The sequence below is a fragment of the Protomyctophum parallelum genome (assembly GCF_964188405.1).
Source record: "Protomyctophum parallelum genome assembly, chromosome: 13".
NCBI lineage: Eukaryota > Metazoa > Chordata > Actinopteri > Myctophiformes > Myctophidae > Protomyctophum > Protomyctophum parallelum.
The window spans coordinates 15314885-15339680 of NC_139708.1; the positions used below are offsets into that span (position 1 = coordinate 15314885).

The 24796-nt window shown below is 42.2% G+C and overlaps 4 protein-coding genes across 5 annotated transcripts in view; 2 read left to right on the forward strand and 2 right to left on the reverse strand.

Annotated features, from left to right (window-relative positions):
* Nucleotides 1–1039: 1039 nt before the first annotated feature.
* On the forward strand, nucleotides 1040–15543 carry LOC310868509 (matrix metalloproteinase-17-like; the record flags this gene model as incomplete). Its single annotated transcript, XM_083778964.1, has 11 exons — nucleotides 1040–1099; nucleotides 4068–4200; nucleotides 5075–5210; nucleotides 8194–8501; nucleotides 9093–9272; nucleotides 9589–9685; nucleotides 10882–10991; nucleotides 11505–11651; nucleotides 13015–13296; nucleotides 13866–14048; nucleotides 15518–15543. The coding sequence occupies 11 exons, from the start codon at nucleotides 1040–1042 to the stop codon at nucleotides 15541–15543; spliced, it is 1662 nt and encodes a 553-aa protein (XP_083635090.1).
* Nucleotides 6962–7894, forward strand: LOC310869550 (calcium load-activated calcium channel-like; the record flags this gene model as incomplete). Its single annotated transcript, XM_083780364.1, has 2 exons — nucleotides 6962–6975; nucleotides 7138–7894. The coding sequence occupies 2 exons, from the start codon at nucleotides 6962–6964 to the stop codon at nucleotides 7892–7894; spliced, it is 771 nt and encodes a 256-aa protein (XP_083636490.1).
* LOC310869003 (serine/threonine-protein phosphatase 4 catalytic subunit B) lies at nucleotides 15383–22775 on the reverse strand. The gene is made up of 9 exons (XM_083779561.1): nucleotides 22638–22775; nucleotides 21421–21707; nucleotides 20859–20910; nucleotides 20706–20756; nucleotides 20025–20126; nucleotides 19693–19866; nucleotides 18956–19082; nucleotides 17007–17196; nucleotides 15383–16344 (listed from the first exon to the last, which is right to left on the reverse strand). Exons 2-9 carry the CDS (start codon nucleotides 21528–21530, stop codon nucleotides 16215–16217), a joined length of 936 nt encoding a protein of 311 aa, XP_083635687.1. The 5' UTR covers nucleotides 21531–21707; nucleotides 22638–22775; the 3' UTR covers nucleotides 15383–16214.
* A 1075-nt stretch (nucleotides 22776–23850) lies between these two features.
* The window catches only part of cln3 (CLN3 lysosomal/endosomal transmembrane protein, battenin), a 14110-nt gene continuing 13164 nt past the window's right edge, over nucleotides 23851–24796 (reverse strand). The window contains exon 15 of one of the 2 annotated variants that reach the window (XM_083779826.1): nucleotides 23851–24796. This exon is cut by the window's right edge and continues 335 nt beyond it. The gene's annotated coding sequence lies outside the window, so the exon portion shown is untranslated. The other variant, XM_083779827.1, reaches the window with a different exon arrangement.

A 24796-nucleotide genomic window follows, 5' to 3' on the forward strand; every position in this document is an offset into this window, starting at 1 on the left:
TTTGTCACACTGTTGACAGCTGAAAGGTTTTTGGCCAGTGTGGAGAAGCTGGTGCGTTTTCACGCTACCTAACTGACTGAAACTCTTGTCGCACAGCTTGCAGTGGAAGGGTCTTTCTCCAGTGTGGACACGCTGGTGTGTCTTCAAGTTAACCAACACGCTGAACTTCTTATCACATTGTTGACAGCTGAAAGGTTTTTCTCCATCGTGCAGAAGCTGGTGCGTCTTCAGAATGTCTACCCTGCTGAAACTCGCGTCACACTGTTTACAACGGTATGGTTTTTCTCCACTGTGGACATACTGGTGTGTCTTCAAGTGATCTAAGCGACTGAAACTCTTATCACATTGTTTACAGATGTGGGGTTTCTTCCCTGTGTAAGTCAGCTGATGTACGTTTACCTCTCCGTCTATTGGCTGATTTAAAGTCTTGATAGACTGTTGGTGAATGGAAATTTTTGGTTTGTCTGTGTCTCCTTGTTTCTGGCTGAATACAGTGCTGGTGATCTGCTGACAGGCTGCTGGGGGGTTCCTTCCATTTCTCGTCATTGTTTTGGTTGTAGAGGTTGTCCTCCTTCTGTGTCTCTCACCTTCTAACTATCTATTGTCTCTCCTATGTGTGTATATATGGAATCTAGCCTTCTACTGCTTCTCTTGGAACTCTCTGTATCTCTCTTACTCTCGCATTGTTGGTGTGTTGGTGTGTTTCACTCCTTATATATAGGCTAACCAGAGCTCAGATATGATGCAATTCACAACACAAACTGTTGTCATGCATGCCTAACAGGCAAGGTTATAGCCAGTAGGCTCCAGGCGAGCCTGCTGGCTCGATTGCATTCAAGTGATAAGTAACCTACAGTTTATGGTGCTTATCGGTTGATAACATTCGAGTCAAAGCTGGTGGAAGGTTAGGTACATGTCAGGTACATCTCTTCGGATCAAATAGTAATCTCAGCAAGGCATATGGCTTCTTGGTTAGAGTGGGTGACAATATTATCACACGAAAAGATCCATCCTGGAGGCTAATCTTTCCGGTGATAAAATGGCCACTGTAACTGCTCCTATCCAGCAGAATAACAAACGCTCCAACCGATATCTCAAGGTTGTTTATTTCCCCAAGACAACGTGAAAAACTGCAACACAAAACATAACAATATCCTTTTAAACACAATGAAATATGAATGTCCTTGTTGTCAGTCAATCATGATGTCCGTATTATATGAAAACAAACACAATGAGATGTACACAAACAATTAAACGATCGACGGAATTACAACACTGTTTACAAACAAAGAAAACAACAACATGTAACATACCGTGTGCGCATTCTGCAGATTATTTTAGGAGAGCTACTTCATCTTCTCTTATATTCTTTATTTAAGGACACTCTTTTTAGACTTGGGAAGAGCTCCTTGCACCACTGAAACTCAGCTTGTTCTGAGTCCAGCTCACACAGGTGCAATCAATGCTGCCTCACTCTAATCACAGGGCTCTGCTCCTGCATGCCCTTCTAGGTCATAATGAACAGCAATAAAGGACCAGGCACCACACACAGCATACAAATACAATATGTACCCATAATAAACATACATATAATGTTCTTATACATTTTCAGAAAGGTAAGCAATAAAATAGAATATTACAAAATACCCATTGCTGGGACAGCTACAGCCACCAACGTAATCAAAAAAGTCAATCAAAGAACAAGATTCCTTTACAGGATCTCCTCACTGGTCAACAAAAACACCTTGAAGACCTTAACAGGAGCCCTCGTACAAGGTTTCTTTGACTATGCATGCACCTCTTGGTACCACAGCACCTCAAAGCCCCTTAAAACAAGGCTCCAGACCTCCCAAAACAAACTGGCCAGGGCAGGCTCCTACTTGGCCTCACCCCCCGAACCCACCTCACCCCTGCCCACTTTGACAGGCTGGAATGGCTTAGGGTCGACGACAGAGTACAGCATCTTGCAATGGTTCTGGTCCACAAGATTCGATACACCACCAAGATACCCATGTACCTGTCTAAATACTTCCTTAATGTAAACGAAGTCCACACCCACAACGCCAGAGGGAGTGCAACAAACCATGTACAACCCAGATTCGGCACAAACAAGGGACTAAATTAGTTTCGCTCCTATGCCACCAAAATGTGGAACGCCCTACCAACAGTCATTAAGACATGTGAATCCCTTGACTCCTTCAAAACCGCTCTCAAAGGGCACCTATGGACGGCTGCAATTCGAAACTGGCCCCCTTTTCCCCTCACAGTATATGTTTCTTTTCCCTTTTTGCTTCCTTTATGATGCATTCCTGTTCTGTTCTTTAACTATATAGAAGTGTCTATTTGTACGTCTCAAAATGTTTTGATGAATTGAACATGGTGGATCCTCTAAACAAGTGTAATGCTTAATTGGGTCGTCCACTCACAGTTAACAGTCTTTGTATTGAGTTTGTGCTTGAAATGTACAGTGTAATTCTGCAAACTGTTAATAAATATTTCAATCAAACATAGGCTATAGTCCTACTGTATAGGCTTCAAAGCAAATGACTGCGTCATGTAGGCCTACTGTATGGCACAAACCGAATGTGGTCTACTACTCTGCAGTATGTCAAGGACCCCAAATGAATATTTACGTTGGACACATACAGAGCAGATCAGATCAAGATTGAAGATTTGTGCTGTTAAAATGGTTCAAAAATATTTATTCAAGCTTTCGTGTGTGTGTGTGTGTGTGTGTGTGTGTGTGTGTGTGTGTGTGTGTGTGTGGGGGGGGGGTGTCCGTGCGTGCGTGCGCGCGCGCGACGAGGAAGAGAGAGAGAGCGACGTACAGAGAGATAGGGGGGCGGGGGGTTTAGGTTATGGTCGGGGTGAGCGAGAGGGATGTTCTTCAAACAAAAGAGGACTACTGGGGTCCTATCTCATAGTAGCTTATCGTCCCACGCATCATCTCTCGTGGGGTGGGACTCCCTTGTCATGGCTGCATGTAACTATAAGCCGCAGATGTAGAGCCGATCAGGTTCCAAATCAGATAACCTGCTGCCTGCCAATGAAGTAAATTTAGTTACTTATACTGTTAGTACAGTGTACTGTATAACCATCAAGGACAAGACACGTTCCAGCCACTTCAGCCTCAACTTCCTTCGTTGGAGAAGCAGCGAGGAAAATGTAAATATTTAGTCATTTTTTTGGAGGAGACAAGTAGGCCTATAGCCTAAGCGACGTCTATTGCAATATCATTCACGACCAGAACCAGCGGTGTAGGTCTACCTCTTCCGAGACAAAACTGGACACGGACTGACGGACACATGGACTCTACTCTGCAATAATACAATAAAATAAAAGCTGTTTATTATGCGTTATGTGGGACATTTAGTTGCCGTAGTAGCTGTGATTTGTATAATCATCTCTTTGAGAGCGTGCAGCGCGCAGACTGCGGAGCAGCATAACGGTGCAGTGGTGAGTTAAGACTTTAAATTACTTTAATCTGTTTCTAGCATTGGGCCAAGATCATCTGTCATGACATATGACATTCTTGTATAGAGTGCCTGCACCTGCAGGCTATAGCTAAGGGCTTTAATATAGATTATGTAGAATTCAGGGTTCTTGAACGTTTTTCAGTCCAATTGTCAGTGCGCTCAGTGCACCCCAAGCTGAGAGAGAGAGGAGAGCGTGAGACAGAGAGATAGAGTAGCAATTACTCCACACATTGAGACTATAGTTACACATTTTCATTTTAAGTGTCTAATATAGTTGTTTGCCTCCAAGTGATTTTTCTTTGTTAGATAGGCCGCCGCCTACAGCACTATCATCAGTCATCATCATCATCCTCATCATCATGTTGTGTAAAGTAAACGTAGGCCTACTGTGTTTATTGCTTAAATTATCTTTGCTAATGTAATGTGTTGGATACTTGGATTCATGCAGGGGAAGAAAGTTGGAGATTACGTGTTTGTTCAGTCACAGAGATGGTAGCCTCGGAAACCCAGACGGGTTTTTTTAACGTGGGTGCGTGCGTGCGTGTGTGTGTGTGTGTGTGTGTGTGTGTGTGTGTGTGTGTGTGTGTGTAGGACTGGCTGAGTCGTTATGGGTACATGCCCCCTCCGGACCTCCGGAGGGGGGCGCTGCAAACTCACGAGGGCATTGATAGGGCTCTCCGCCAGATGCAGAGGTTCGCTGGGATAGAAGAGACAGGACGACTGGGTACCACACACATGATCACACACTGGGACTGGGTTGACATCATATAAGCCTACATTTACCAAATTTACTTCAGATAAATGCCAGGACACCTTTTCTTTTTCTTTATTAGATTTTTCTTATAGTCTATAGGCTGTTGTTGTATAGCTATACATTTATAATTGTCAGTGAATTTCCCAACCTATGGGCCAGGCGGCCGAGTCCTGTGGTGGGCCGCGAGGGTATTGTAAGTAGGCCCCCAAATAATTGGAAAAATAACACTCGTGTGAAGTCAGGGGCGCTCTTTTTTTCCTTTGTTTTTATTTTAAAAACCAAATAGGGGCGCTCTTATCATACATCATCACATTCCGTGCTCAGCCAATCAAATCATCACATTCCATGGTACACACACAGACACACAAACCTGGGCATAGCCGCCGCTAAAAAATACTATGATTTTTATGATGAAATAAAATCACAACCGTGTGAAGTGAGGGCCGGGCGCTCTTATCATCGTACATCATGACATAAAATAGACACTATGCCTATTTGCTCAGACACTATGACGTAACATTCTGCATTCATTGTCAATGGGAATTTAATGTTTGTGTAGGACGAAGTTTCCTAAATTCACTAAAAACTGAATATAGGAGGGGCTAGCTATAGCTCCCCTCAAAAAACTGGGGTCCTTGAAACTAAACTGTTCACTGCCTTAAAGGGACACTTTGAAATACTGAAATATCTAAAAACACATATTACCCACATAAAAACCTCAGGAAAGTGTTTCTTGTCTCCTAAGCATCATTAAAATAAGATCTGGTTGCAAAAGGGGTGAAGTGGCCCTTTAATAAGCATAAGCAAAATGTAAAATGTCCTTGTCAAACCGTCTCTGTGTCAGACAGCGCCACCCTGGCTCTGATGAAGAGCCCTCGTTGTTCTCTCCCTGACTCACCTGCATCAGAGGACCTCTGGAGGAGGAGGAAGAGGAGAGCTGCTGTGGGTTTGCGCTGGGACAAGGCTGACATTACCTGGAGGTGAAAAAAAATACACATAATTCATCGTCATGAATAAGTGTGTGTGTGTGTGTGTTTGATCGTTTGTTTTGATCAAATTATAATCAAATTCAGTTAATTTACCAAGACATGAATGAAAATCTCCATAGATCTATCCGTCGATTTGTGTTGTGTGCATCGATTCGTTTTTTTTTCAAAGGTTTAGTTTTTTATTTTATTAGCCTAGTGTTTCCTCTTGGGGGGCTCTAGGCGTGAGGTCTGATTGAAAGTACTGATTGAAGGTAGGCTAGTCCAAAATTATGAGCAAATTTGTCAAATTTCAAAACGTTTTACAAGCTACAAAATGGCTTATCTTCAACCTCATAACATGTCATATGGTGACACATGAGCTTTAAAATAGTTCAATCAGACTACTCACGAATAGATTTAACCAATATTTATTATACAATGAGAATGTGCATATAATATTTTATCTTGCCGTTCGGCTCTGCTACATTTATCTAGATAGATATACAATTAAAAAAACCATAACATAAACATAACATAAACTAGAACTGCACTCTGTCGAGTGCATACTTGCTTGTTGCACACTAGTAGGCCATAAATGGCCAACTAGTGCGCAAGCAGAGCGCGCAAGTCCTTTCGACCGCTGTAAACTGTCAAATCTCAGTATCTCTGTGAAGGAACGTTTGAAATGATTAATGTTTAGATGTAACTATTTGCTACCTACTTTATACATATAAACATCTAGTATTATTAAGTATGATTCAAGTTTCTATCTATATAAGAAATACTGTTTTATCGTTGTAGATATATTCTGGATCCCTTTTTAGTTTTTCTAGGCGTACACATACACACCACGTACTCTGGTATATAGTATATAGTATATAGGCATATACTATATACGTATACATATATACTCTATACTCTATACTGTATAAAGTGTGTAGTTGTAAGTTGATTAGCGGTATACTGTGGTTACTTTGCGCCAAAAACCGTGACAGCTGTTCCGCCATTTGAGGCTTACGCAGAAAAACATCAAATCTGTGCCTGTGTTGCTGGACCAAATGACCACAAATGACCATATTTCTTACGTCATCATTAAGAGCTAGTCATACACATACACACCACGTACTCTGGTCCCAGCAGATCAGGCACAATTTGCTATTTTATTTTTTACTGATTATGTATATAGTATACGTATGAGTAGCTCTAAATGATGACGTAAGAAATATATATAGTATATATATATAGTATATAGGCATATACTATATACGTATACATATATACTCTATACTCTATACTGTATAAAGTGTGTAGTTGTAAGTTGATTAGCGGTATACTGTGGTTACTTTGCGCCAAAAACCGTGACAGCTGTTCCGCCATTTGAGGCTTACGCAGAAAAACATCAAATCTGTGCCTGTGTTGCTGGACCAATGATGACGAAATGACCATATTTCTTATGTCATCATTTAGAGCTAGTCATACACATACACACCACGTACTCTGGTCCCAGCAGATCAGGCACAATTTGCTATTTTATTTTTTACTGATTATGTATATAGTATACGTATGACTAGCTCTAAATGATGACGTAAGAAATATGGTCATTTCGTCATCATTGGTCCAGCAACACAGGCACAGATTTGATGTTTTTCTGCGTAAGCCTCGAATGGCGGAACAGCTGTCACGACGAAGGAGACGGGGGGGAAAAAAAATATATATATATATATATATATTATCGAGTATATGAATGCACCCTTGAGCACAGCATGAACCCCCTCATGTATATCTGACTGAACTAACTCCGCAAGCTACGTATCATTTCATGTATTATTTCTATATTTGGATACATTGCCAATGCCTCTCAGCCAATCACAATGCGAGATCGGAACTAAGTGTCACCGGCAACATAAATAGAACGTGTTTGTGCGTTTCATCGCCGAAGACCAAGCTCTAGAATACAGGTGTGGGGATGTTTACTTTACTTGCTATTTCTACCTGCTAACTCACTTCACCAACGACAGCCTCATACGAGTACGATGTTTCAAGACACTATTACTATTGTGTTGATCTCCGTTGGCACTGCGTTGTTAGGTGAAGGGGTTACTTGGGTTTTAGTGTACCGAACTGAAACATACAAGAGGCTAACACCTGTGGTGGAAAAGCAAAGCAGACAACTGGAGAAGAAAAAGGAAAGTAGAAAGCTTGAGAAGAACACAGAATCACAGAAGAAAAAGATTGAGAGACAAGAAAAGTCATTGAATGACAACAACATTGAGCTCCAATGGCTCCAACAAAAGGCCATGATTGTTTTAGCCATCCTCTTCAGGGTATTGATGGGCCAGTTCAACACCATTTTTCAAGGGAAGGTCGTAGCCAAATTGCCATTTCTCCCACTGGCCTATATCAGGGGACTGTCTCACAGCAACCTTCCGGGCGAGGATTACACTGACTGCTCCTTCATCTTCCTCTACATCCTTTGCACCATGTCACTCAGACAGTACATCCAGAAGATGTTAGGTCGTGCACCTTCCAGGGCAGCGAGAAAACAGGCTGCTCTTACAGCTGTTCACAGCAGCGATGATGTTGAGCAAAGTCATACCACTGAGAATGTCTGCCAAAATCCAGGATCGAAGAAAAAGGCAGAGGCTGGTCTAGGTGGGATGGTAAAAAAACGGAAGATGGCCACACTTTCCAGCTGAACCGGCGTTTGAGGTCTTTTTGGGGACTACGTGTGGAGAATTAGCCTATGCTAAATCTGGCTTCATCCATCCATCTAAGCATGCATCTTTCTATGTACGATCAGATGTTTGTGTGTGCGTGTGAATTTTAGCGATGATTTGATTGGCTGATCACCCCATAGCGATGATTTGATTGGCTGAGCAAAGTACATATTGGGGATAAAAAGTGAGGGCAGAGAATTGTGATTGGCCGGAATGTGATGATGTATGATGACAAGAGCGCTCCTCTCACACGAGTCATACCACAACCCCCCCCACAGTGTCCACAGTTACCCATCTCCGGATCGATCCCCTTCGCTCCACCAACAGACGGGCCTGGTGGAGCTGATCCTGACCTACGCCCTCAAATCGTGGAGCGACGTGATCCCCCTGGATTTCCACCTCCTGCAGGACGGAGCCGGAGCAGAGGGGGACATCAGGGTGGAGTTCACCTCCTCCTACCACAACGACGGATACCCCTTCGACGGCGCAGGTGGCAACCTGGCCCACGCGTTCTACCCCGGTACTGCCCTAATGGCAGGCGACACCCACTTTGACGATGGGGAGAGCTGGAGCTACGGCTACGGAGGTGACACGCACACAGACATTGTTGTCTAGCAGATAAATAACATAGCCTGTAATTAAAATATTCAGTCACATTATAGTCCAAATTTTGTTGATTGTACAATACATGTACAAATTGTGCGTGTACAAATGGTGGGTAGATCTTGGTGAGCAGGTTATTTTGAAAGTAGAAAGTCAAAGAAGTGCGGGCACCCCTCCTCTGGGATACCAGGGATCATGTGGTTAAATTAAATATAATAATGTCATACTTGCCAAGTGGGGTTTTTTTTGGAACATGGTGGTAGATCTCAGGCTTCCACAATGGAATAAAAAGTGCTCATGGGGGCTTGGGCTGGTTAGCGGTCCAGGCACCTTGGCTGGTAATCCAGAATGACTGGGTCGAGGGTTCATGTCCTGATCCTGACGAACTTTGCTGTGTGTCTTCCCCCCATCTCTCTCCCTGTTTCCTGTTTACCTACTGTGCTTCTATCAATGACCCAAAATTATCTTTAAAAAGAAAAAAGAAAAGTGCTCATGGGCTTGAAAAGGTTGTTAACCTCTGCATTAAGGTTTACCGTGTGCTCTCTTTTGTCTCTCCGTTTGTCTGTGTGCTCAGATGAGCATGGTACTACAGACCTGTTCACGGTGGCCGTCCATGAGTTTGGTCATGCCCTGGGTCTGTCCCACTCCTCCTCAGATGTGTCCATAATGAAACCCTACTACCAGGGATCAGTGGGGGACATCCCCAGCTACACACTGCCCACTGACGATAAGTGGGCTATACAGGCCGTCTATGGTAAGGGCCACATACACACATGCCATGCATGCACGGTTTGCTTCTTGCTGTTAAACACATTAATGCTTCTGTCCCTATTTTGGCACGCGCACGCGCACACACACACACACACACACACACACACACACACACACACACACACACACACAGTATTCTTCAATGCATCATCTGTTTGGTTATTGATGATATACTGTACATTAGCATATCACCTAGGCATTCAACACAACGTGTCTCTGTTGACCATGCAGTGCAAATATACACAAGCAAGTATACAAGCATGGGTATCGGTCTCATTTGGGATATTCTTCTTTCAAAGGAAGGAGAGCCAAGTCACACCGACCCCCCACTGTGGCCCCTACCGCCCCCAGTCTTCCAAATATCCCCAGCCCGCCTCCTCCCAGAAGCACACCACAGTGAGTTGTCAAACAAGTTCTGTTAACGGTGCAATCCATTTTGTTTCATCAAAATGGATTGCACCATCCCGCCCAGGTTCAACCGTCCCACCCAGGTTCAAATCCCATTGATGAAACAAAATGTAAACAATTACAAACATATACTGCTGTACTGCCAAGACCCAATCCCTACTTGACCAGGGGAGATAGTGGGCTTATGAGCTTCGGGCAGTACTACTTGTCAACCAGTGCATGTAGTAGTAGTAGTTCATTTTGGTCATAAAAAATAGAAACATTTCAGTATTTATTTCATTAGACCATTAGATTAGACCAAAAAGGTTTAGGCTGAGGCCAATGGCTTATTTTGCCCATCCTTCAAAAATCTAACAAAAAAATAGGCCTACTAACTAAATAAAGAAATGTAATCACTCCAACAGGGCAGATACAAAAAAACAGAAAGATGATACTTCTCTCTGTTCTGGTCCATAGCTCTAATGCGTTGCATTTATAGCTATGTTACTGTCAACTTCCGGGGCTCACATGAATGCAGACCAGCCTCTCGTCTTTAGCATAAATAACAAGAACGTTTTTCCTACTCACCAAAACAAAGGCGGGTTGCGTCATTAGAACTACACAACACCAGGGAAGATCTATATGAATGTTATGAAATGTTCATATTGTTGCTGTTGGTCAGAAACCTGGTATCTCCACGTTTAAAATATTTACACTTTTTGTAAATTAAATGTAGGGTAAAGTATCCTTAAATAAGTGCTAAATAGCTCTATATTCTGATAGTATGGTTTCCCTGTCTCTCCAGCTCTTTAGTAAACACAAAAATAATGAATTTTTAGGCCCAGGATACATTTATCCAATCATTGGAACTGGAATATTATCAATTATCAATAATTGAAGATGATTAATGTATATTCTCTCCCGCATCCCAATTGGCTGCCATTTGGCAACCCACCTGGAAAAAAAACAAGGCTCTTTTACTAAAGAGCTGGAGAGACGGTGAGACCTCTGTTACTGAACAAACCCTTTAGCAATCATTTCTGTCAGAATATTTAACATTAACCTTAAAATATCACTTACCCTACCTTCAATGCCCTACTTCATCATACAAGTTTTACAAAAGTAGTGAAAATAGATCACTCATAACAACAGCCATACTCTAGTCTAGTGTACTGTGTAGTGTGTACCTGAATGATGCTGATTAGTATCCTCCATACGCCTACTGATAACAGCCCAGATCCTGCCTTGCTTGACCGATGCACTGGAAGGTATGATGCGGTAGCCAACATCAGAGGGGAAGTATTCTTTTTCAAAGGTAAGGACGGACACACATGCATGCACGCGCGCACACACACACACACACACACACACACACACGTTTGTATTACTATACTTGTGAGGACGTCAACATCTTATGACATTGCTTTTATGAATGCCACATTTTAACCATAACCCTAATGCCGAAAAATAGCCCATCTAACAAGACTTCAACGTGTCCCATTGCGACACCTTGTGGACTTGTTTGGCAAGTGTAAATCAGGCATGTATATCTAATGCCTGAACCTAACTTTAAATGTCTCTCATATGTCCAAAACTGCTACTTTTCAGGATTCAAATTCTGAAAGGAAAAACAGCAAATGTATCAGATCCACAAGCTCAAACCGTATTTTGAGCTTGTATATCGGCTACATTTGTGTGACGCTGTAGTACGATCAAGTAGGGTATTAATTTTTACAAAAAATACATTAAAATAAATTAAATATCATTGTAGACAGATAAGAGGTTTCTGCTCCGACAGCAACGATAATGATTCCTGGTTTCTGTAAAGGTGCTTTCTTCTGGAGGGTCCAGCGTAGTTTCCTGATGTCTAGAAGTCCAGCGCTGATCCACAACTTCTGGCTGGGTCTCCCAGCTGGGCTGACCGCTGTGGACGCTGCGTATGAACGGACTGATGGACACATCGTCTTCTTCATCGGTATGTGTGTGTGCGTGTGGACTATATCGTATGTCCATTGTCCACCAACAGTGATTGTCTTTTTGGACAACATGTTCACCTACCTCTACTAGCGACCGTAGTAAACACTTTTTCATGATTGGCTGCCTCTAAGCCAGTGGGAGACATAATACCCATAGACTGAACAGCATAAACCCCATACTCTGAACACAAGTCATAAGCTGAGGCAGAGGCTGCGGCACACAAACTGATATGTTCATAAAAGAGAGCTTGCTGAACCTGGCAGTTATGACTGAGTCATTCTTGTTTCATTTCAAGGACACCCCAGTTTGATATCGTTAATGTCGGGCAAAACACCCTACTACTTGATCATCCTACACAAAAGCATAAAAAGTTGCAGATCGACAAGCTCGAAACACGGCGCGAAACAATGCATGAAATGATGCGCGAAATGATCCATTTTGAGCTTGTCGATCTGCTACTTTTGCTGGTTTTGAATTAGAATCCTGAAAAGTAACCCTCACAGCCCACTGGTGGGCAATTGAGGCAAGTGGGCCCCCAAATAATTGGCTAAACACTAACATTTGAATGATAATATAACATTATAAAAAAAAGAATAACATGGTCTTATCTTCTTTAAAACCTTAACAAATTTGTTTTCATTTGGTAATACTGATAATCCAAGCCAGAAAACACAATCGATTGATCATCAAAATAAACATACTCTGAAATTTCACATGGCCCACCACACATTTGACCACTGGGCCACGAAAGTGGGCCCTGATCCAAAAAAGGCTGAGCATCACTGATCCCCATTTGGTACTATTTTATATTTTCTCAACTCCAATCTAAATTACATACGTAAAAGCTTCAGTGTTTATTTAACTTAAGTGTACAAATGGAACCAAATGGATCCTTACGGGTCCATTTTGGTTCCAGACACGATACGGTGTAGTTACGGTATTTTCAAACGTTTTAGGATCAAATATATAGTTTATCTAAGAAGTAATAGTACTCACTCATTGTGCAGAACGGCCCATTTCAGAATAACAAATATGACTTTATGACTTCATTTTAAACCCTGCGTACAAAACATCTTTATTTTGAACATGCATTCCAACTGCTGACCTACATTACCAGTATCTGCCCTGTTGGAGGTTATGCAATGCTCCTCTGTGCACTTTACATACAGTTTACATTTAGTGTAACCGTGTTTACCAAACACAGGGTTGTGACACCATTAGTGAATTTTCAGATATTTTCATAAAAGATTATAACTATTTTTTGTCATTTCTTTACTAATAACCTTTTAGTCCAGGGGAAACACCAAATTCTGGGGAACCACTTATTTGATGTTTCAGAAAATCTCTCCTTTAAACCGTAGGAGATCAGTACTGGATGTTCAAGGACACGGTGGCTCTGCCCGGGTACCCACGTCCCCTGGATGACTGGGGCATGAGCACCACTAGGGGAAAGCCACCGCAGAGGGTGGAGGCTGCTTTCGTGTGGACGCACAACCACAAGACGTACCTGTTCAGCGAGGGCCACTTCTGGAGGTTTGATGAAAGCGGGCCGGACAGGAGACTGGAGGCCGGGTATCCCAGGGCGGCCTCTCTGTGGACGGGGGTTCCCTCTGACCCCGACGATATCATCAGCTGGGGAGATGGTGAGCTAGCTGGTTCACATGAGATGAACCTACAGTACCATGTAGATCAGTGGTTCTGGAACATTTCATTTGTTTTTTGTCAAGGACGCCCACGAATTGCAGACCACCATCTGAAAAGGTTGCCAGGGACCCCTGGAACCGGAAACAAAGATTTGTTAAAAATGTTCAAAAGAGAAATACCGGTATTTGCACAAATTCTCAAGAAAATAGAGTAGATATACAAGCTCATAGCGTGTCACTTCGTGAATAGCCAAAGTGTCAAATATTTTTAAAGTGATTAAAATGATTGTAATGTTATATTACCACCAGTAACTAATTTAGCTGCAGACCCCATTGACTCCCAAGCTACTTTCATTTGATCCCCCCCTTCTTACATCTGACAAAAGCTATGTTCCTATGCGACATTGCCCCAAGGGAGGCCCAGACCCTGGTTGGGAAACACTGGCATAGATCTCAATGTGAGCTTGGATTTGACACCAGTGTGTAAGTCATGTCTATGTGGGGCATGGCATTATGACCAGGCATGTCATGTAAGCTCACAACTTTTTTTTATTCCTTTTTCTCTCAAGGAAACAGCTATTTCTTCAAGGACATGTCCTACTGGATACTAAAGAGAGGGGAATTAGATTTAAACAACCTTACTCCAAAATCTGTTGCTGTGGACTGGATGAAATGTGAGGTACCTGAGCCAAGACCCACGTTGATGACCAAGGTCCCCGAGCACAGAGGACAAGAATGTCACTGTGACACAAGTATGGCTCAGACTGTACAAGCAGCACATTGGCTAGTAACACTGTCAGTCAGTTTTTTAACTTGGTTGTTCAGTTTAACCTTTTAAATGTTCTTAGTTATGTCAAATGGTAATGCTAATGCTCCATGAGCTGCTACCAGTAGTGTCACATTATTTGTGTTCATCTTAGTTTTGTATTTTAAATATTTCAGTGCCAACATTTTGCATTGTGCATATTTTGTACAATATCTTCATTGAGTAAAAATAAAGACCAACTGTGATTTATTAAGCAGTCTTCTTTTGGAAAATGTGTATTTTAGTGCCATCTTGTAGACTTATAATTGGCTTTCAACTGACCCCAATAGAGCGTCGCAGTCACGCCCCCCGACGAGGGCCCAGGAATAATTCCGTTCATTTTCCCCATACTTTTCAAAAAGTATTTATTTAAAGACGTTTACGATGCGGACAAAGCCAACTGTTGTTGTGACAAATCATGACAATGAATAAACACAATGTTTTGGGCAGATCAAATAATTAGTAAGAAGAAAAAATGGCAGGGTACAAGACTACACAACACTTTTGGTTTTTCTTCTAATTATTTGATCGGCCCAAAACATTGTTTATTGTCATGTTTTGTCACGACAAGAGTTGGCTTTGTCTGCGGCATAAACTTCTTTAAATAAATACTTTTTGAAACGTCTATGGGGGAAATGAATGGGTAATTATTTCCTGGGCCCTCGTCGTTCTGAAAGGGGGCGGGACAGCGACACTATAGACAAGCAGTTCATTCAACAGTCAACATGAGCTTAACATTTAGCCTAATGAAACATCAAATATAAACATTTACCAACTAAAAACATTACGGTAAACTAATAATCACACTAGCAACATTTAGGACAAAATAATCATTTGAACACACACCCTGACAAGCACTTGGAATTGTAGTTGAGGCATTACATTTTGTCTCGTGCCAGATAGTGAAAATAGCAGAGCTACAAACTCACATGAGCTTGTAGATAGTCTTAATATTTGACCATTTTAATAGCATATTTGTTGATTACTTTTGATGCAGTAATGATCTTGTTCTTTTGCTTATTTTATAAGTATAAAAAGTCTTAAAAGTCCTAACATTGTCACAATACAGGGTATCACAAGTGCAGATACCCTGTATAGTATGTTGGTTTTGTTTACTGTTCAAAACAATGCTGCACTCATCTGTGGTCCTGGCCCAGTTTAAGAACGGAAATATACTCTGCATTAAAAATTGTGTTTCTAGGCAATTAAATCGAAATGGCCAGCAAATGCATGCTGTAATCTACCTCAATTTGCACAATGAAACCACACCTGGAATTAAAGGAGCATTGATACAAAACTTTATTCTCACAATATCAAAATCAACAGACCTACATAGAGTTGTAGCTTTGAGGAATTGAGGAAAACTGTGGATATAGATATTTACCTTTAGACCAGTAATTTTATTTCTGGTTTAAGTCAACGGTGCCAAGCAGCAACATTGACCTTTTGTTAAATAGCAGGACACAGAGGACAAGGCAGACAAACAGTATTAGTCAAGTGGTGTGGAAAAGAAGAGATCACTTTGCAATTAACTCCGTCAGCAACAATTATACAAAAACTCAAAAAAGATAAAAAGAAACATTTAAGAGTGTATGCATCAAAGAAAATTCCCTAAGTGAGAAATTGAGATTTTTTAATTCTGCACATCTTTAAAAAAAAATATCTACCTCCTTCCTTGTACCCCTCAGTCTATGTGACAATGATCATGTAAAAATACTACAGGAAGTGTGAGGAAGGGAGAGGTATCTACAGGGAGCGACAGATGGAAATAGGAGACTGAGGAAGAAGACAGACATCTGATGGCCATTTCACAGAACTGAAAAGAAGTTATGCCAGATTCCCACTTGGTTGTGTGCGGGCGTCCTGCACAGAATATAGCCGATCTACAATAGCCGATCTCTGCTCTTCGGTGTGAGACACCTAAACTAGTCGATCCACAAGTTTAAGCTTGTGGATCGGCTACTTTAGGTGTACAACACCTGCACGCAACCAAATATGTAATTAAGGCATTTAGAGTCACAGGCCCAGTTTCAGCTGGTATGAAACAGTGCCACTGAGAGTCAACCACATGACCCGTGTCCTGATGACAGAACTTCCTGCAGCAGTAGAGGGGTCACAGGAAGTAGTCGGCCACTGGTTTCTTGGAGGGGATTCCCCTGGTCTCCTGTGGAGCCGCTTCGAATATGATGAACTCCCGCTGTAAGTGCTCGTCCAGCTCCAGAATGGCTGCCACATTGCCACATCTAAAAGTGAGAGAAGATGAGATGATCAATTAACAAGGTGAATGTACGGTACACTGTAAAATCTTGTGTTCATTTAACTTTGAGAGTGTACAACCAAATGGACCAGTTAACACTCAGGAATTCAGAGTATGAAAACATGAGGGCGTTCGGCTGGCACAGTGGTAAAATGCTTGCCCACCATCACAGAGGTTGTCGGTTCGAATCTACAGTAGAGCATCTGACTTTGGCGGGTCTGAATGTTTTAAACATAAAGTTAAAATAACCCTGCAACTAGTTCCGTTCATCCTGACTTCCAAGTCATACACAGGACACAAGATCAAGAAATTATCATAACAAGTGTAACTGTAATAGCATGTGAGACAATCAGCACTTTGGTCATCAAGTATTAAAAAAACGTGCAGCCATTATTTTGTCTTTTTAATACTTATCTCTTTAGGTGTACTAGCATCAACAAGCGTAGCTGCTAATGCAAAAAGTAATTAGCCATCAACCATAACTTGTACAGGAACACAGGATGTAATTTAGATGGATGCTGCGAAATGGCTTGCACTCAGCTGGCAACCATTGCTTGGTTACGTTTGCAATGCACATCTTGTAAACTCTAGACTAGAGGCTGAGTTCACTCCATTTATAAAAAGAATCAGTACAATGTTCCAACCCACCTATAGCAGTAGTTGGGTGCTGACCAGACTGTGAGCACCGTTTCATTGAAGTGCCACTTGTAGCCCTCCATCACCAGCTGGTGGGCTCGACAGATCATGTGGATGTCGTTGGCAGCGTTGAACTGAGCCACCACGTCGCTCCCAAACAGATAGCCAGCCCCTCGGGGACTCACCCCCCAGCCTGTCGTGTCTGAAGCAAGAGGGACAACACAGCCTGAACATGATGGGTCACCAGGACACATAAGAGCAAATCATGGAAGAGTGGCTAGATGGCCAGCACTAGGACTGCTTGACCATGGTACTGGCAAAACAACTAGTGCTGGTACAACTAGAGCTGCCCAACAAACCCAACTAGACAGGATGGGTCAAATTACCCCCGTAATGGCCCCTACACACTGTAGGAGTTATAAAGTTGTCGGCGAGTCATCAGATCATTATGTATTTCACACTGCAGTGTGAGTTTTTTTTTTTCTCCACACTAAACGATTGGTCGCCGACCAGGCATCACACACATTGCAAGAGTTCACCAAGATGCGATCCAGACCCGATACATATAGGCTACATAATGTTTTTTTTATTCCAATAAATTTTTGACTTCTCACGCACGTGCAGGATACCGTGATACAAGTGCGAGACCGACACAGGACGCTGGACGCATCTCTCTCTCTCTGCGTGCACACACACACACGTACACACACACACAGGAATAGCCAGGCTACACAGGGCGAAATGTTTGTGATAACTCTGTCTCTCCGTATGCGCACACACACACACACACAAGGTCATCTGATCATCTCTCATATAGTCAACAGACAGACAGTGGCTGTGAGCAGTGAGCACATGCAGCTGTCTCGTGAAGTTGTGCTCTCACTGGCTGTAATACAGGACTTCTATGGACGCGATCGCAACCCATTTCATACTCCATGTCCGGTCGGCGACAGAGCCAAATATCAACCCTGATTGTTATTCAGAAACGGTCGGGAAGGCGCCGGCGAGCACTCTTATCGGCGCTATATCTTCTCAGAGCCTTTCACACACAGCGAGCAAAACCTCTGCGATCAAAGCCCGATCTTGCGTCAAAAATGGTCCCCAACAGCATAATCGGAGCAAATATCGTGCAGCATACAAGCCCTGAGGGGATAATAAAGAGCATGAAAATGCTCTGTCTGCTCATTTATTTATTTAAGTGGATCTGTGCATCAGTGTGGGTTCACATTCTAATTGGGATGTGTGAAGTGCAAGCATAAACTCTGGCCTTTATTTGGCGTTTACAAGATGACAGAATGGTGGATGACAGGCAGTGAGACTGAATCAAATCCAGGGCGTCATGGTTATCAACACTTATATTTTTCACCCTTTGTTTTACACAAAAAAAAATAGATACATCAGTCTTTGTTTTTGAGGTTTCATCTATGACATGACTTATTAGAGAGATGACTTACGCACACCCGGTTTAATTTTACAGCAGGTGCGTATAGGTCCTGGCAGAGCAGCAAACGTTTTGGAGAAGGAGGAGAGACCCGCACACCGCCACTTGCTGGTTCAAGAGCTTTTATTTAGATAAGAGTCACAACGGGAAAAAGGCCGAAAGGCAAGTGGCGGTGTGCGGCTTCTTCTCCAAAACCTATGACATGACCAAAACAAGGATGCCGGGTTGAAAGTGGTTATGTCTATCTTTGAGTTTTATGAATATTTAACCAATGAAAAGCATTACCAAAAGCTTGTAACTAATTAATAACTAATCAAATCCTTGAAACACCAGTTATTCTTTCCATTTCCTAATGAGTAACCATTTTGAACATGTAGACATAAGCCTGCATACCAACCCCATAGCTTCCCCCAGTTTACCGACACCCATGTAAACACACACTGACACCCATCAACACTTCCGTGTGTACTAAGACAACACAGCCTCATGCTAGAGGAAGAGGTGAACCAGATGCTGGTACCTTCGGGATCTGACCATAGAAGGTCACACATGGGTCCGTCATGGGGCACTTCCTGCTTCCTGTCGATGGTACGGATCTGGTCCAGTGTCTGGATGGAGGGAGACAGGCCACCGTGTACGCAGAAGATCTGAGGAATGGACAGAGAGACAAGTGTCAAGATATATGACGGAAGCCGTGAGATTGCAGTGTTACGACATTCGTGACTAAATAGATAGGTATAACTACAGCACACATTTCAGTTGAGGAATGTACTTTTGTTTTGATAAGGAATGCAGCTCGTTACATGACATAGCACAAACACCCAGCCAAGTTTTCAAGAATGCAGCTGACAAGTTCTACACGGCTTGTCATCGATTGCTTTTGGATGTTCATCATCAAATACGTGAATTCATATGGAATAAGGGTGCAGTACTTACTAGTCATTGGTCCGACAAACTACCTCAAACCCTAACTAACCGCAAGCACGGGAGCAGCGCATGTTCGAGCGGTTCTCGCATGTCGGACTAATGCTCCGTCGGAATTACATGCTGATCCCATTGAATAACCCCAATCCCTGCAATATCATGATTTCCTTTTAATGTTGCATTCACATTTCAATACGAAATGTGCTGCATGAATAAATCTTGACCAACTGGTCCCACAAATATCAAAGCATCACAGAACACACTGGGCATCAAAGCACATAACCACACATTAGACAAGAGCGGTGCTCATCAGTGTGGAGACAGCTAACACACCTTTCCGTCGATGATGGCAGAGAGCGATAGGTAGTCGAAGATCTCAGTGCAGTACCGCCAGACTGTGACCGAGCCATACTTGCGGAGGCACTCGTCGTAGAAGCCGTAGACCTGTGTGATTTGCCGCGACTCATGGTTCCCCCGGATCAGGGTGATCCTGTCTGGATACCGCACCTGCAGAACACAAGTGGGGGAAGATTTCACGTACAGAAAGGACTTTTAAAAGCCAGAGGCTTGACAACAACTGGAAGCTGAATCCTTAAACACAGAGGCAGTCCCAACCACCCCCCAATAATGTCTTTCTGGATGGTTATCCCAAAATGGTTGTGTACCTTAAGAGCTAGTAGCAGAAGGAAGGTCTCCACACTGTAGAATCCTCTGTCCACAAAGTCCCCCATGAAGAGATAATTTGTTTCTGGAACATCTCCTCCCACCTGTGACGCACAAGATTTACACAAATGGCTGTAGCAGTGGTGATAATACATTTTACACATTTTAACAGTTCCTGTTCTGTGGCCTGGTCATCTGTTTGCTATGACAATTACACTGACATTTACATCAGGTCATCTGCTGTCAAGGCGCCATAGCTGAATGGGCATAGATGCTGTCTGGGAATCTGAAGGCCCCCAGTTAGCCCAGTATATGTGTCAAAGTGTTCCTGAGCAAGATACTTAAACCTCCCTGGGTGCTGTATTAATAGTGCCTAAAGAGTAAATAATGGCGAGGGCAAACCTCACATGCAAATGCAGTGACATAATATACCTCCAAATGGGACTAAATCATTAGTATCTGGGCGACTTTGTAGTAATACAAAACATAACAAAACCAAGTAAAGATTAAAGGGTCAGAGCAGTGCACAATAATCCTGAGATCACTCAAGATGCTATATGAAAGGAGAGCCCACCCTCACCAGTACACTGGACTTTATTTACAAACATAGGATATCTAAACCTGTGGTGTATTAAATATACTACTGAGCCAATAAATAATACCGGATGCTGGGGTTTACTTACTCTAAACAATTCTTTCAAGTCATAAAACTGCCCGTGAATATCACCGCACACCTGAAAGGAGAGATGAGATCAATGAGCAAATTCATTCGCAGATGTAATTGTTAATAACCACACATTCATGGAGAGCAGTTAACAAAAACAAAATGTTCTCACTGTGACAGGAGAGTCTACTCTCTGAACATTACTTTCCTCCACCAGAATCTCTCTGAAAAAAGAAAAAGACAAGTCAGACACATAATAAAATCTATTACAGACATGAAGTACAGCCTTTCAGATCTGAGCCTCTCGAACACGACGGCGATATAAGCCAGGAACATATTCAAAGTATCTTACATTGCATAATGCATTATGGAAACTAATCTGAACATGATACATGGCGAAGCAATGGGCCTTTAACTGCACTACTATCAAGGACTACACTTCAAACATTGAAAGCAATGAGGAAACTTATTTGCAAATAAACTACATGCAATTAATACTGGGCAAACAAACGGCACAGAAAATGTTATTTATTCTTGTCCCATGCTTATTGCAGCGTTGCTATGACACCTGCATTTCCCCACAGAATCAATATGTCTGTCCATCCAACATTTTCGATGTATTTTCTACTCTATAGCTTTGGAACTACTTGTCAACATCAGTGTATTCCTACACTAGGGACCAGTGGTGGCCTGTTTGTGCGGGTGGTATGAATAAAAGCATGGTTGTGGATTACCTGGCCTTGGCACATAGCGCTTTCACTTCATTCTCCTTGATGAGCTCACAGCGTCTCAGCTGCTCTATCTGTCTGTCCAGGTCACTGATGTCCCCCATTGTCACACACATAGGTAGAGCTGTTACACACACTCACACACACTCTCCTCCTCCCACACACAGGGATCGACAAGGTACCACACAAAAGGGTCTTCCCCCCCTCACATAAAAAGCAGCAGACAGGGGTGAAGACAGGCAACGTCCAACCCTTGTAGATCAGCAGGGGACTTGACGTCTTCAACAGGGAGACTATGTAGAGATAAATAAAACACACAGTTAGGGATAGTGACTGACTAGCAATACGTTGTTAGCTTGTAGATCACTAACATCACTTCCTGCATACAATATTGGAGTACGAATTATCATAGTAGATCAAGCTCGAGGTTGCCACAATAATAAGATGAATAATAAAGAGTGAGTTAGTCAAGCCATCTGCGTCCAGAGTTTAATTGAAATGTTTAAATCCATCGAGGACAAAACAGAACTGGAGACTTACAAAGTACTATTCAAATTAAGTCTATTATTTAGCGATCAAAGTCAAAGGCGAGTAACGTCGGGCCCCTCTGGGCGTAGTGAGAAAAATCTGGCTAAATATTAGCAGGCTACGCTACACTCACGACGATAGATGTTGTCTGTTGATAAGTTAGCAAGTCGTTTGGTCATTAAACTGACGCTATGGTGATAATACCAGCAATTACGTCAGCTACAGTCACCTACATCGTCTTGAGTGGGATTACGAAATGGAATATCTACAGTTCTGATTCGTTGTCCAACCTATTATTGGCTAACTCGCTAGTGCTAACTTGACGACGTTACACAGAAAACTGCGACCTGGCCAATTCTGACTCAAGATGTCGCCGTTTTGCAGTTCTCCGAGAGCGCAAATTAGTTTTTCATGGCTTTAACATAAATTAACCTTCGACACCAAAGCAAAAATTTCAATTCACCTGCATATCATCTTCTTATCATTTGTAATACAAGTGTACGTTATACTAAGCAATTTTCAAAACACCAAACGGTGACCTCTGGTGCAGTTTCGGAATTCGATAGGTCACCAATCTCGGCGCAACACAGCACCGCTGCGTTCGGCTAATTTATTAGCGACCAAACGAGCTGCCTCCGTAGTAGAATGCAACACGGCAACCTGGACACAACAATGGCACAATGATGGATACATACCGTTCAGTGTGTTTTTCAGCAGCTCGTTCACACAGAAGCAGGATGTTTCATTCCGTGTGGATTTTTATCAGTTCTTTTCTTCGTCCACCGGCCTCTTGTCTGTCTACACCGGTTGGTTTGGTTCACTCCATAAACGCCACCGACTTGACTACAACTTCCGGTGTTGGCTGCGCGCATTGCGCGCTCTCGTGGGCAAACGGAGGCGTGCATTGTTCCACATGAGCGCGCAGCTTCCCTTACAGTTCTCTTTCATTCTTCTTCTATTTACTTTCAATTGATTGATTGATTGATTTTATTTTGGACCAAGAAATACACACATTATATAAATCATACCGATGATTACACAAAGTAAAATACTTATTAGTGTGGCAACCAGACAGCGCTACAACTTTTTCAGTCTAGAGTAACCTTTTTTAAGTGGTGCAAACCACTTCTACATCCAGCTTGCAATGTCCGTGTAGCTGTGTACCTGTGTGTGTACCTGTAACCATGAGCATGAGTGGTGTGCGCATGTGAAATTGGAACGACAGAAGTATGTGACATGGCTGCCACCTGCTGGACGCAAACGATACAGAGTTGCACCACTTGGTTCACACTGGTGTGATTTTTTTATTCGCCAAGCCTCGCACAGTTTTGACTGTACGCATATCAATTAAACACTAGTTTAATTGATATTAATTTATTTGTGCATTAAATTGCCCCACTGACATGAATGGGAAAATACAAAAACTCACATTCAAGTATTTTTTCTTCGGAGACTGTATGTAAGCAATATAGTTAGAAAACTGGGGGGGGGGGGGGGGGTAAATTCATAATAACTAAAATTAATTAACTTTACCTTTTGGCTTATAACTCTTGAACCGTAAAATCTAAATTATTTTTTCTCTGGATTCCTTGGGTCATGACTCATGACGCATCTCCCCATATTAGCCACGCCCATTTACGTCAAGATAGATTTTACGCCATTTAGAATTTTCTTCAAAACACACTTTTATTTTGTAGATCTACAGATTTTGTCTGAATCGCACAGAAATCGGTACACATGATCTCTGGACCTATCCGATTGCGTTAATTTTTTTCCGAATCTTAGACATTTTTTTGTCCGTATCGTTCGGCCTTAATCGTCGTCTGAAGTTAGTGGGAAGGGCCCACCCCAAATTTTAATCACATATCGCGGGTGGTTTAATCAACCCAGAGCCAAAAGCAATTCCATTTTCATCCATAGGGGCCGCCGCAAATGCAAAAATATTAACAGTTTGGTGCAAAAACATGATTTTGGGGGGATAAATCCCATCCGAATTACTTACGCATGATCACAGGGGTGACGCGACATTTTAATTGGCCTTGCAATTTTTCTAAATTGCAACTTTTCTAGTTTTCTATTGTGGCCCTTCGTTGTATGAGGTTCAAGGTGGCAACAGACAGTAAAAAAGAAATGCCCAACATAAAATATAGAAGTTAAATATAGAATGAGATAGTGTTTATTAGGATCCCGATTGGCTGGTGGCTAACAGCAGCTATCTTCCTGGGGTCCACACGCAACATAAAAACATGACATTTACAAGACATTAAAAACGGACAAAGGCAACATTCAGACAATATGATGATCCCTACTACTGAACCTCCAGTTCCTCAGCTCCCAGAAGAAAATATAAAATGACAAACTCTGCCATCATGGGAATAATCAGCATAGAATTGTTAAACTTAAATAAATAAATTTGTTAAAGGGATGATAAACACCTTGCCGTGAAGGCCTGGCTTTGATTGATCATGCTATATGTCACACCTATTGTTTCTTCGTCATGGGGCCGAGACCGAGACTGAGAAGATGTCAAGACATTTTTTATTGGTGGATAGATCAATGCCACTCAAACTTATCAAGAAATACATATATTTGTAATAAAAAAAGGAATAAATTCTCACCATTTGAGAATTCATAAAATTAGAAAATTACCAACCCAAAAGCAGCAGCAGTAGTATCTGGAATTGACCAACATATTAGTAGGAACTAGGAAGTTACACAAAATAATAGAAAATAAAACAAGAAAAGTAATTGTTTTAGGTGACAGACAAAATATTAAAAGCATTCTTAATTAAACCATGACTTGGCCTAACAGTATCTGTGATTGAAAATTACAATTATTTTATTAGCAACATAC

Bases quoted from the DNA above. Each gene is read 5' to 3' on its own strand.
- LOC310869003 (XM_083779561.1), bottom strand. From the start codon at position 21,530: ATGTGTGTGACAATGGGGGACATCAGTGACCTGGACAGACAGATAGAG. The intron at 20,911-21,420 runs GTAATCCACAAC...TTCTTTTTTCAG, and splicing joins GCGCTATGTGCCAAGGCCAG to AGAGATTCTGGTGGAGGAAA. The intron at 20,757-20,858 runs GTGAGAACATTT...CTCTCCTTTCAG, and splicing joins GAGTAGACTCTCCTGTCACA to GTGTGCGGTGATATTCACGG.